This window comes from Puntigrus tetrazona, chromosome 4, assembly GCF_018831695.1.
Source record: "Puntigrus tetrazona isolate hp1 chromosome 4, ASM1883169v1, whole genome shotgun sequence".
Classification (NCBI taxonomy): Eukaryota; Metazoa; Chordata; class Actinopteri; order Cypriniformes; family Cyprinidae; genus Puntigrus; species Puntigrus tetrazona.
Genome location: NC_056702.1, coordinates 4,889,276 through 4,902,789, shown reverse-complemented (window position 1 = coordinate 4,902,789; position 13,514 = coordinate 4,889,276). Strand labels below are relative to the sequence as shown.

Here is a 13,514-nt window from a genome sequence, read left to right as displayed (position 1 = left end):
TATTTACATATACTGTATATATATACACAAACACATACAGTATATATATATATATATATATATATATATATATATATATATATATATATATATATATTTCCATTCAGGTTCATTTATCTTTTTTAATGTAATTTGGACTTTTACTAGGAAATAAGGCAAAAAAAAAAAAAAAAGTTTTTAATTGTTCATGTTCTCTCACCTCTAGTAAACTATCCCCCACCAGAGCGACCAGCAGAGGGTGAGTTCTGCGCTGACGCACCATCGCTGCGTTTTCAGAGGCATACATGCATGTAAAGTCAAACATGGCTACATCTGGCTGCCCATAGTGGTTGATGGCAAAGTCCAGTGTAGGGAGCTGATGATTGGTAGAGAAATCAGCTGCTTCACGAGCATACGAGAGCAGTGCATTCTGGTCCACATTATCCCTGGACAGCAGCATCTCAGTGTCAGCATAATCCTGCGTAACAAACACAAGAGAGCAGTCACTCACAAATCAGTGTGTACTATATGCAGATGAATGCACATGACATTAGACTCACGCGCAGAATGACTCCTTTGTCCAGAAGACTTTGCTTTTTGGCGGTCATTACAAAGTAGTGAGTGTCATCTTTGTAATATACTATATTCTCCAGATCAATTCCTGCACAGAAAAGTTGTTCATATTTAAAAAGATAAAGAACGCTTTTTGCATTTGAGTGCAATATGTGAATTTTTGGCATTTCGTGTAGTAAGATAGTGTATAATGAAATGACTCAGCACCGGTAGCCTGCCGGAGATCCTGGAAAAACCTCTGGTTGAAGATGAAGGCGACACCGCTGATTTCCTCCACTTTGGCTTCGGCAGTGGTGTTGCGATTGATGAAATTCGCCGTGATAGCAATGGCCAGTTTCCCCCGAAACTCCTTCCTGCGAAACCCTAACAGATACGGACGAATAAATCCATCACACGGAGGCTTTGAAACCCAGAAAATGAATTAGTGACGTCCAAAACAGAATAAAATTAGAAAAGGGGAACCGTCTGTTATAGATGACTGCGAAACTCTGGAAACATGTGACAGGCGTCTTGCACTTCTAGTCACTTTTCAAGCATTTGATGTTCCTCAGTATTGCAAAACATGGCGTTTTTTTACTGCAGTATTTCAGTACTTCCGTAACTACATGTATCTGTACATTATATATTGTCAGCACAATCATGATAAAAATTAACATTGACTATAAATAGCTTTTTACTATAATATTATACTATATATTCCCTAATATATTCCTTAATATTTTGTCCAGATGCCTGACAAATCAAACAATCATATATTATCTAATTTTATATATATATATATATATATATATATATATATATATATATATATATATATATATATATATATATATATATTTGAACTTTTCTTTAGTCTTTTGTACAAAATATTTTACACTTATTCACACATCTTAATTCTAAAGAAGTAGTTTTTTTTTTGTGCTCGTGCCATTAATAGACCAAAATGTGAGTGGCGCCATTTCCTCAATTAAAATAGATTACAGAACAAATGTGCAAAACACGTTTTTGGGTTTTGACGTATGTGTAAGACAAAAAAGGAAGACCACTGTAAATCAGCAGGAAACCTGAGAACTAAATTTAAGAAATGGTGTGAAACAAGGCAGATACTGTTATCAGAGTGAAACATTTGCTTGTTGCATTTCTGATCGGATAATCTGTGATCACGGCAGGCCTAAGACCACACAGATACCTGGTAAAGTGTTTCTTCTACCGTCTGCGCCAATAACCACATCAAACTGCAGCTGATTGACTGGGTGAGAGCTGGGATGGACCTCTGCTCGCCAACCAACACCTGAACAGGACAAGTGAGAAAACTGACAATTCATTTTGCAGCCAAAATTAGCGTGAATTTGTATTCGATTTCATTCTTACATTTATCCTGATCGTCTGGAGGTTCCACTAGGCGTTTGAACTCCACATTCACGTGAACCTCGACACCCAATAACAAGGCCACTTTCAAAAGCATCAGCTGCAGCTGACGAATACCTGCACATGCAGTACACAGCTGTTGATAAAATCAAATTAACTTCAAAAAGGTGTTTAAATGCATTCAATGAAATGAATGTAACTTTTTACAGGGAAAACAGGACAGCTAACGGAAAAACAATCAGAGCCCATAAATGACAATGTCACTAATGTTTTTCAGAAAGCACCGCTTAAAAATTTATATATGAAAAATATTACGAAATATAAATTAAAATCATAAAATATAAACTATATGTTATATAAATCCACTTATATCCACTATATACATATATATATATATATATATATATATATATATATATATATATATATATATATATATAAATAATGTAAATTGAATGTATGTTAAAATAGATGTTAAAAAAGGAACAAAGGAAATTTAAATTTTAATACTAATTCAAATATTAAATATGAACAGAATCTAATAAATAATTAAAGAATCTACAACATAAAATAGGATAGGATAGATTAAAAAATTATAAATAATGACAAAAAGTAAGCTGGCACTTTTATAAATTCACTGGGAATTGATTGGAATGTGTTGGCCAATAGACCGCGTGGCCTTAATGATGTCTTAATGATGTTCTTTTATTTGCTCTGATAAATTCACATGCAATAAAACCGCAAAGTTCATTCAACTCAGTTCTGATCTCAAGTTCACATTCACTCACTAATATGGTCAATGGCTCCAGCACAGAACTTCCCGTAGAACTTTTTGGCCCCCAAACCGCGGAGGTCCTGGATGGTGAAGGGCCAAAGGTGAAGCACATTGTTGCGCGAGAAAGCATCTCGCTTTTCCAGCAGAACCACTCTGGCGCCCAGAAACCGCAGCTCTATAGCCGTCCGCAATCCACACGGGCCTGCACCTATGATCAGACACTGCACACACAACAAAAACCAGCGCGTGAATCAGTAAAGACAACTCTCTCCTGCAATGCACTGCGGGGACTCTTTGTACCGTAGTGCTGGTGCAAGCATGGCCTCTCATGTACTCTCTCTGGCTGGCCCTTTTATCCAATTTGGCCCATAGTGCTTTGGCCTTCCAGTCATGCAGTCTGCTCCTCAGGGCGTGGTAGAACTGCGGCTGGCCGCCGGGATGCAGCTTCAGCTCTTTACACAGCTCCTGGAAGGCCCTGAGGGTCTCCCTGCATGTGGCGGCCTGCACGAAGGCATCGAACAGGCCGTGCGCCTGACACGTCTCAGACTGGCCCTCCCACATGTCCACACACGACCCCGGTGACCCCACACAAGAGTCAGCTCACCTCCAGAAGGCACCAGACGCAGGACATCTGAGGAAAAGGATTATTTCCTGTGATTGCAGGGTGATTTTATCACATGGTGAAGAGATGAACACAGAATAGGTAACAGTGAATAGAGATGGAGATAAAAAGGAAAGCGCATAGATAGATAAGCTGTGAGGCAGATGCGTCGGCAAAAGTTCACATTCTCATTTCTCGCCATCCATCTGCACATCATGTCCCACTCAGACACACATCTCTAATTAGCTCCTCAACTCAATGACACTCTATGTGTCACTGCTTATATAAGACATTTTTTACTTTATATTAGGTGGCCTTAACTGCTATGTATTTAATCATTAGTGCAACGCACTTATTACTTGTTTTTACATAGTACTTATGTTTTTAAATACCTATGTAATAATCTGTAATTAATTTCTGTAATTATAATATATATATATATATATATATATAACATATATACACTGTTGACCTATAACTTACACCTTAACTCACCCTTAAACCTATCCATACGACCAAACTTGTCCCTAACCTTACTCGTATCCCAACTCAATAGCAGCAGAAGTGTTCTGCAATACAATACAAGCAAAATGTAAGTACATTGTACTTATATTCTGAAGTAAGTACATAGTAGTTAGGGCCACCTTATAATAACGTGTGACAGACACATTTTAGCAATATTAAAGTAATTGAATTTCCTACAAATTGTTACATAAATGAAATAAATAATTGATATTTAGTATAAAAATGATGTATACATTTATACATGTTTATTATACTATATTAATAAAAACACTAGTTACAATTAGTAATAATTATATAAATAAATTAAGCTTCAGAGTGATTATTAATTGATACTTTCCAAAAATCCAAAGCTCTGGGCAACTGATGATGCAAAATGTTTGATTTGAAATGTTTTAGGAAATTTTGAGTAAATAAACAATTTACGTGTATATCTATTATGTATATCTGTATGCTGTCAAGCATAGATAACTATCTATATGTACACATATCTACATATCTGTATATCGATAGATAGATCTCGTCACCCATGGTTATATTATCTAAAATGTGTATCTGTGTGATATCGAGCATATATACCTATATCTCTCTATATCAATCAATCTAGATAGATCCTGCTCTAATTCCAATGACCATTTTGATTGGCTGAAGAGTAAAAGGGGTGTGGCTTACAGTGCTCCATAGAGTCAGCAATAAACACCAGACAGTAAACTACTTCATTACTCACATTACAAAAGATTACAGTAACTGCATTGACTTAATTCATTTAGCACTATTACTCAGCCGTGCCGTTCCGTCTGGATGAAAAGTTTGACCTCTAAGCGCCCAGCCACCCACATAAGTATGACTCATTAAATGAGCTTGCAGATGATGCCTCATTTGATATCTCATGATTATTATATGTGCAATAATAAGCAGCCTATTTAAATTTGATTTGGGGGCTAAATCCTTTTAATGGCTGTTTCTTCCCCTTCTTGCATTGAGATGACAATGTAATCTGTGTACATCTGTGTCTTGTCTTTATAATAATATTATACAGCAAGATTGTTCAAATGCACTAACGCAGATACTCACATAGTGTCTAAAGCAGGGATCCCTAAATCTGGTCCATAACATCCACTTTCCTGCAGAGTTTAGTTCCAACCCTAATCAAACTCACCTGAGCATGCAAATAAATGTCTTCAGGTTAATTAGAAAATCACAGGTAGATGAATTAAAACAGGGTTGGAACTTAACTCTGCAGCGCATTGGTGACATCTTAGGAAAAATGATCTAAAGTTTAGGTTCTTTAAAGATGGGGTCAGTTTGGTATTAACTTATAGGAAAGAGACCCACTGGGAAAAGGAGGATTATGGGTGAGACAAGGTGACTGTCAGCTATAATCTTTCTCTTAACTTGCTGAAATAAAAAGTCTGTCCGCAAAACTGAATGGTGACCAGGAGCTGTAAAGTTCCAAGAATAACAGAAGTATTTTACACACATTACAGCTGTTTTTGCTTGGAACATAGCGACATGCACGTTTGTTATTCATGATGTTCCTAAAAAGAATCATTTGTGCCACATTTCAAAATACACACAAATATAATTGTATGTATTTGAAAGGTTTGAGAGTTAAATTCCATTCTGTTCATCACAAAAAAAATATTTTTCAGTTTGGATGACACGCAAGTCATTTGGACTACTTTTATAGCGCTATTTTATAGGGGCGCGAATCTTTCAGAACCTAATAATTTGAGTGTAATTGATTTTTGGGGGTCACGATTTGATAAAAAAAAAATATTTTTTTTAAATATTTAATCACAATTTTTCATGCACACTGGACATGCACCAGTATTTTCATCCAGTCTATATTATGGGTAGTCTTTACTTAAGAAATTAGTATTAAGTTTTAACTTCCTAATAAGATATTTTACACTTCGCAAAAAAGTGTATAGAAAGGAAATGACATGTATACGGGACCCATAATGGTAGCCTAATGAATGTTAATACATTTTATGTACTTTAATGTAATGATTCATATGCAAACTGATTTTTCCCCGGCCCCTAGTATTTTTCATTTTTGTAGTTTAACAGATCCTGATCACCATTTACTTTAAAGAACAGCGTGGAGATTCTGCTAAACATCTCCTTTTTATATACGGAAGAAAAAAAGTGAAACAGGTTAATGTTAAGCAAGCGATGAAAGTATTGTAATTTCTGAATGATCTGTTCCTTTAACCAAAGAAAATGCTCACAAATAGTTAATGGAAACTGTGTAAGAAGAAGAAGAACAAGTTAGTCTCAAAATGAAAACTCTCCTGGTTTTATTGGAGGTCATTCACGCATGATCCTCACGTAAATGGAGGGCAAAACTCAAAAAAATGAGCAGTATCAATATCCCTTTTCCCCTCTCTCTTCTCTCAAATGTCTCACTGATTGACTGCTGTGCAGTTTGAGAGCAGAGGATTACAGAACGTAAGGCAAGTGCTGCAGAAAAAGGATCGATCACAGTTTTCCCCTAGTCAGCCATTCAGACATTGATTACACCATCAAACTACTGTATATGGGCATTTGCACATATTAATGACACTACAGTCTTTCATTGAGTATATAGAGTCAAAGTGTTACCATGTAAGCATGCACCGAAAATAACCATCCAGCTGCATGCAGTCACATGCTTTTCACCTCTTTCCACATCCCATCGAGCATATGAAGTAATATAGGTTCCTCAAAATCCTGTCACAAAGCATCAACACTGCTGCACCAGACTGACACATGCAAACACACACACACACACACACACACTCACACATTCAATGCAAGTGAGATTTACCGTGCTGCTTCTCTGCGGTGTGTACATGCTGCTGACATGATTTCCTTCCTCTTCTCTCGCTCTGTTTTTCTCTGGCAAGTTCCCAAGTGGATCTAGCGCTGTTGGTGCCACATTAACTCTGGTATCATATACACAGCTGCAGTGCAGGAATTAGCTCCACCGCTTCACACACACACACTCTGTCCTCTTTCTCTCTCCATCTCTCTGTAGCCAAGGTCAGAGGAAGGAGCTACCAGGCACATGCTGACTCCTCCTCTACACACACACTTTCAACAAACACAAACATTGTCTTTCAGGACACACACATGCATCTCTATGTCACATACACCCTGTAGATGGTTTCCATTTTGCAGGCAGATCGTGTTAATGGTGCAAATTCATTATTCAGTATTGCGGAGGATCTGCTGGTGCTTGCTGTCGGAGTGTTATAGAAAGCGGCCCTAAATCTAATCTGATTTGCCCCGGGACGGAGGCTTCTTAAAGAGATTACACAGCACAGATGAGGGAGGGTAAGATAAGAGAGGTGGAGGAAACACAGATCTGGAGAACATTACCTTAAGGTGTCACACTTTTGACTGTCTTTAGCCCTTCTGAACACAAAAAAAGCCTATGTCTCCCTCAAGTGGCTACTTTTTGGATTAAAGAGAAATTCATAATTGTTTTAGTCATTCATTCATTCAGAAACTCTTTCGTCTGTTTCAGGGATAATTGAAGGATATCCCTCAAGAAACAACAGGGAACGGTCTCACACTGGACTCCAAGGAAAGAGGACCTTTCAGTTTAAAGCAAAGTAAATTACGCACGAATATAGACGTTTATGAAACGAACCTTGACGAGAATTACATTTTAATTCATAAGATGAATGCTAGCAGCTTAGTTAACTGACAAATATACACTGCATAAATGTAATTTTATAGCTTGTTTAATAACAGAATGCAGAAAGGCTTTTTACGTAAAACATCATCGATAACGATTAACTGAATACTTTCAATTCAATACTTATTACGATGTTATTGCAAGTGTTTAGGTTTTTACATGTGCATTGTTATTTGCTTATAGCTTCTTTTAGCATATAAAATGCTAGCTTTTTTTGTTTAATCTAAAAATGTATAATAAAAGTTTTTTTTAACTAAATATAAATTATGCTATTGTCAAAATAAAATATTATGACCTAAACGATTTTCTGCTAGCACAGGCCTACTCCAAAATGTTATCAAAACAAAATTTAAGCAGATACCCTGCACTTACGGTAATATTTACTGATGTTTAATCTTGTCAGAGCATAATTTTTTCAAATAAAATGCTCAGGGTTCCGCTCTCTTCTTAATTCTGTCCCAGTCCAACTTCCTGTTAAAATATGTCAACACAGGAAATAAAGATTTAACAGGTTTTGTATAATAATTCAAGACGGACACAACACAACATTAAAAATAATAGAAAATCCTTCCAGCTTTAATATGAGATGTTTTGTTACAAAAGTGCAATTGCTCTTCATTTCTCCATTGTATTTCAGGCGTCTTGCTGAAATAGAGGAACAAAACGAAATTTCAAGTTGTTAAACTCTCAGCTGGACCTCGGTTCAAATCTGTTTTGAGAAAAGTGAGAAGAAATGTGAAGATGCTTACTAGTAACGCACGTCCTCTGGTCTCAATGGGCAAAAACAACACTCCCACCGCACAAATCACACACGCCAAGGCAAACGGCGACAGGGCCAGAATCACAGACTTAGACATTAACACCTATGACACACGCAAACAGTGTTATCTCTGTGCAAATCAAATGTGTTAAGCACACACCTGAACAGATCTTTATGTGCACACACATGTGCAAAGTAAAACACATAGAGCACCTGTGCAATAAATGGTGCGATCATTCCTCCGACTCGACTGAAGGATGTGCAAAAGCCCATTCCAATTGAGCGTACGGCCGTGGGATAAACCTGTCCGCAAACACCAACCGTAATCATTTTAATTATGTGGTGAACTCTTCCATTAAGAGTACGTGAAGTGTTCATATTGTACGTCGGGTCTCACCTCTGCTGTGTAAATGTAGACGACATTAAAATTCATAGAAACCACGGAGCGGAGAAGGAAGAGCAGTATAGTGAAACCCATCCTGCAGAGGGAGAGAAACGTTTTTCAGTTTTCTGCTTCAGCTGCGCTTCTTACAAGCGATCACAGGAGAAATGTTTGAACACCCCTATTGTGAGTAAATGGCTATGTGCATCCTAGCAAGCTACCATACTACTTTTATTATACTTCCAGTATAGTTTATGTACACTGTTTATAGCATGCATACAATATGTAAAACTATTTTTCTTTTTTTAAAGACACAATAATGTCACATAGATGCACAAAACTATAATAGAGTTGTACATAACTACGATAATAATAGCAGTATATAACCCAGTTAATAACCCAGATGAAAAGCAATTTAAATAATTTTACAGAAAACAGTGAACAATATACTTACATTGTTGTGCAAATATTAACAATCATGAAGAAAAAGGCTGACAACACCTGAAGTATGGCCAAACTGGGCTTCCGTCCAAATATATTTAACAGGCCAATATTAAGGGGTATAACTGCAGAGGAAACAGATGGAAGAACATACATCAACTTTTAACATTTGTCTAAGCTGAATGTGTGAAACCAGGCTGAGTGAAAGGTCAAAGGTCACTCACGTGCCACCTCGCCCAAACAGCTGATGAGGAGAGTCTGGTAATCAGCCATGTTGAACGGGATACAGTAACACAGCGCCTCCTCCTGGTTGTGTTTGATCTGGTGCTCTGGATCAGCGTCCGTCATACATAGAAGATTCTTCTCCAGCAACTCAGAGCCGCTCAGAACCGAGCCATAATAGGAGAAGGAGGCCACAAACCTGCGGATGAACAATACAGTATGTCACGCATCTAGCACAGTAACCAAGCATATGTATTTGCTGATTTCTCACACACACACACACACACACACACACACACAACACTAAACAAACCAAAAGGAAGTGTGTTTACCAGGAGTACCACAGCAAAAGTGATGTTCTTCTAAAAGCTGGGCTGATCAGAGTGATGGCATTTCCTCTTTCTAACTGAATACAAACAGTCCTGTTAGTTGCACTTAAGTGTGTTTACACTAATGTAAATGTAAATTTATTCATGAGATGAGAGAGATGTAGTACCTTTTTTCACTCCTATTTACTTCATAACCATTGAAATATACATCCCTACTTTCTCAAACTATTTACCTATTTTGAAATAAGGCCTCTTTATCGTACATTACGAAAAAAGTATGTATGTATTGTGCCTGTCTATTTATTTTTTTAATAATGTATTAAAACCATAATGGTTATTGGTTGATTTTTTTTATTTATCTGTACCTATGGTGTATTTAACTGTGCATGCTCATTTTCACTATTTTATTTAAATGATCATTCTCGTCTTGAAAATGTGATGCTTTTATGTTAATTATCATTAAAAAATAAATAATTACTGGCTTATAGTTTTTGTCCTAAATTGTAACTATCAGAGAATCCTTACAATATAATCCATATATTACTAAAGATTATATTAAGCAATACAAAATTGATTTATATTTAATTTACTTTTGCTTATTGCTTAACTGAAACTGTAAGAGTAACAGATAAAGAAACAGAAACTTCTCATACTCACCACTTCAGGTTCCCGTAGTTCTCCTTCAGGTAAGGAGGCGCCATTCATCCTCGCGATCCAGTTAAGTGTTGACATGGCTCCTTGTACATTGCCTGCTGAGACCTGGAACCGTGCAGACTCGGGAATAAACTAAAAAAGGAAAAGAAAGAGCTTAAAGGCAAGTGAGTCAAAGACAAACATCTGCTTCCGTTTCTAAAACCATTTAGACGAAACTCACCATGAAGAGTCCAATGAGAATGATGCTGGGGATTATAGAAAAACGGATCATCCAGCGCCAACCCATTGTAGGCACCACTGTCATACCGAGAATAATAATAAGCATAGAACCCAGCATCCAGAAGACCTGTCGACCAATCACAGGTAAGGTCAGAATTAAAGGTTTCCCAATTGAAGGTCAAACGTAACTTCACATTTTGCACTCACCGCGGCAAGAGGCAGCAGAAAAGCTCTGTATTTGGCTGGGATGAATTCAGTCTTCAAAACAAACCTTTAGAGAGGAAATAGCAGAGAATTAGAGGAATAATTCATTGCATTGGAATGATTTACTAATGAATCATTCAAAGCTATTTTGAACCAGTTTGTGAACCAATTTATGAAAGAAAAGATAAAAATAAAGTTGCAATGCCATTGCAGTCCACGGTTCTTTACAGAACCATCTCTTTCTTACCTTTTTATAATGTGAAGAACCTTTTTTCACCACCTTTTATGAAGTTCTTTATTGATCCGTTTAGACAGATCAATGGCATTGTGAAGCACCTTTATTTTTTAACAGTGAACTTGCTCACATATAAATGTTTCTATGCCTTACAAGTCTAATAACAAAAAGCCAAAACTGATAGGTGTACTTGTATAAATATATGTGACTTATATCACACAATATCACCCTTGAGATGTTGCTGCAACACCACAGCCCACCATACAGCGCAGGAAGATGAACCATCCATACGATGGAGAGAATGAAGTGAGCAGAGAAAAATACGATGCCCATATAAAGCCTCCAAACACCACCTGTGCACAAAAACAAATGTATTTAATCTAATTTATCATAATTATCCGTCAAATGAAACATCGCCTGACCTTCCAACGTCCATATTTGTCGGCAACATAACCACAGAGGACGCCACAGACCATGAAACCGAGGAACACCATCTGAAATCATGCACAAACACAAACAAAGTAAGGCCGTAATTTATTATTCATGCATTCTTTAGAAAAAAGTGTGCGCAATGCATTTTTACGCACTAGATTTCATTTGCATATAAATCTAGGACACAAGGAAGCTTTTAACATGAAATACACCTTACATCACCTTTAAAAAAGGTCAACCAAACTAGTCAGACGGTCACATGCGCGCACCTCGCACCACAACATTCCATTCCTGTCAAACTTCAGAGCGAAAACAAAATAAAGGGCTCTGATTGGACGATCTCCTCACCGTGGAGACAAGGGCCACCTGCCAATCCTCTAGACGCCATTCGCAGCGGATCTCAGGAGAAACCACAGCCAACAACATGATCTCCATTGCCTCCACTATCTACACACACAGCACATCAACAATAAAATGAGTGAACAGAACAAAAAACGCAGCGGTTAATTAAGTACAGAGATGCGCTTTTCTTACATTGGCACTACCCATGATGACAAAAAGCAATATGTGGAAGCGTCCGAAGCCAATGCTCTCCACAGCCTCCTCCACGGTGTAGCATTTTGGTTCTGTTTGGGCTATAGAGGTCAAAAATCACTTGAGGCGATTGGACGCTACTTGACTGCTCACGAGTAGAGTAGTATAAACGCAAGCGCTTTGGCTTAGCTGTTTTGTTTGTACGTTCTTCACCTTTGGCCTCAGCAGCTTCGGCATGTGTGCTATTACTGCTACTTGTGTTGATCTCCTCCTCCAGCTCCACTTCCTGAAGCTGGATGGCATTGACCAGCTGGGTCTTCATGGAAGACGAGCGCTTTAATGCCATCCTGTTTAAAAAGTCTACTTATTTCCTGAATAGTAGGCACTGAAAAGTGAAGATGTAAACAGTAAAAAAGGTAAACCTAAAAGTAATAAATCGATATTTACATAAAAGTATGATGGGTGTTGTGTTAAACACTGTATCATGAAACAGCCCTGTTTTTCTGGTTATTATTTATTACACCATATTTACGGACACGTTAAGATTATACAATGTTTTGGATATTCGACATTGTTATACTATGGTTTTGGACACAGTACCATGCTATTCATCTATTTTTGGACATGTTTATTGACGCATACTACAATAACACTATGTTTTTGTAAATGAACAATGGTTACACCATATTTTTTACCAGAAATAAAAAAATATGGTTTTAGCTGTTAAACATAGTGCCATTATAATATGACGTAATTATATAATATATATATATATATATATATATATATATATATATATATATATATATATATATATATATTAACCATGTGTATTTTTAGACATACAAGAACAATGGTTGCGCCTTAATTTCTTAGGCAAGTATTTCACTATATTATTTGATGACATTACTAAGCAAACACCCTGGTATATGGATAATATAATCATTCAGTAGTATTATATACTTGATACCTTCACTGTAGTGAAGTGCTGTATTAATTATTGATGTTACAATGATATTTCCGAGGAACTGAAGCACACCACAAAACACTGAATTAATTTATTATCACACTATTATTATTTATCATTCTGAGTATGTGACTTACTATAACATCGGATGATGAAGTGAGGTAATCAAACACGATGCTCCGTCACGTCGACCCTTTTCCCATCGCGTCCCATCCAGGTGGACACTTTTTAGTTATGCCGTACTTCCCCCCGCAAGAATTCCCGTATGTTGTGCCAAAAAGCTTTCAGCGATTTATGCAAATCAGTCTCGCAGAGAGCTGATAAAATAACTCCGGCGGGTTTTTAAACTATAAACCCAATCGGTATCTATCACGAATGTCCTAAAATCCAACTTCAGTCTCTGTATAGATGTTAATACTCCCTTTGGAAAGATGCATCATCAACCTCTCCGGCAGTAACACCCGCATATACCTGCCGACAGGTAAACAACGTCACACACTTCATCGTAGAAGGGGTTCGGCTTAGCATTTAAAGGGCCATGTCTCTTTTTTTGTGATAACACACCCAATATCGTGTTTCTTTGCTGTGGTTAAAAGGAACTGTGGGCTATTTAGTAAAAGTGGACAAAC

At 37.1% G+C, this 13,514-nt stretch overlaps 2 protein-coding genes across 3 annotated transcripts in view; both read right to left on the bottom strand.

The window, feature by feature from the left end:
- LOC122343293 (protein-methionine sulfoxide oxidase mical3b-like) overlaps positions 1 to 7,908 on the bottom strand; it is a 33,821-nt gene extending 25,913 nt beyond the window's left edge. Inside the window, 8 exon segments of the mRNA XM_043237676.1 lie at positions 200 to 457; positions 540 to 640; positions 760 to 915; positions 1,742 to 1,843; positions 1,924 to 2,037; positions 2,709 to 2,916; positions 2,996 to 3,326; positions 6,631 to 7,908. Of these exon segments, the coding sequence (XP_043093611.1) occupies positions 200 to 457; positions 540 to 640; positions 760 to 915; positions 1,742 to 1,843; positions 1,924 to 2,037; positions 2,709 to 2,916; positions 2,996 to 3,256 (1,200 nt within the window). The 5' untranslated portion in view covers positions 3,257 to 3,326; positions 6,631 to 7,908.
- Positions 7,909 to 8,054: 146 nt separating this feature from the next.
- On the bottom strand, positions 8,055 to 13,367 carry LOC122343294 (putative transporter SVOPL). Of its 2 annotated transcripts, none has more exons than XM_043237677.1 (16): positions 13,023 to 13,367; positions 12,132 to 12,303; positions 11,919 to 12,019; positions 11,733 to 11,831; positions 11,375 to 11,446; positions 11,181 to 11,305; positions 10,721 to 10,784; positions 10,515 to 10,640; positions 10,298 to 10,426; positions 9,644 to 9,717; positions 9,314 to 9,510; positions 9,103 to 9,214; positions 8,664 to 8,745; positions 8,480 to 8,569; positions 8,256 to 8,369; positions 8,055 to 8,151 (listed from the first exon to the last, which is right to left on the bottom strand). In XM_043237677.1, the coding sequence occupies exons 2-16, from the start codon at positions 12,262 to 12,264 to the stop codon at positions 8,140 to 8,142; spliced, it is 1,530 nt and encodes a 509-aa protein (XP_043093612.1). In that variant the 5' UTR covers positions 12,265 to 12,303; positions 13,023 to 13,367; the 3' UTR covers positions 8,055 to 8,139. The 2 variants fall into 2 exon arrangements, with proteins under 2 accessions (XP_043093612.1, XP_043093613.1); XM_043237678.1 differs by having other exon boundaries at positions 11,919 to 12,010.
- Between the last annotated feature and the right edge of the window lie 147 nt (positions 13,368 to 13,514).

Excerpts from the sequence above, each read along its gene's own strand:
- LOC122343294 (XM_043237677.1), bottom strand. The coding sequence starts at position 12,264 with ATGGCATTAAAGCGCTCGTCTTCCATGAAGACCCAGCTGGTCAATGCC. Across the intron at positions 11,832-11,918 it reads TCATCATGGGTAGTGCCAAT|ATAGTGGAGGCAATGGAGAT; the intron begins GTAAGAAAAGCG and ends CTGTGTGTGTAG. Across the intron at positions 9,215-9,313 it reads CTGTTTGGGCGAGGTGGCAC|TTATACCCCTTAATATTGGC; the intron begins GTGAGTGACCTT and ends TTTCCTCTGCAG.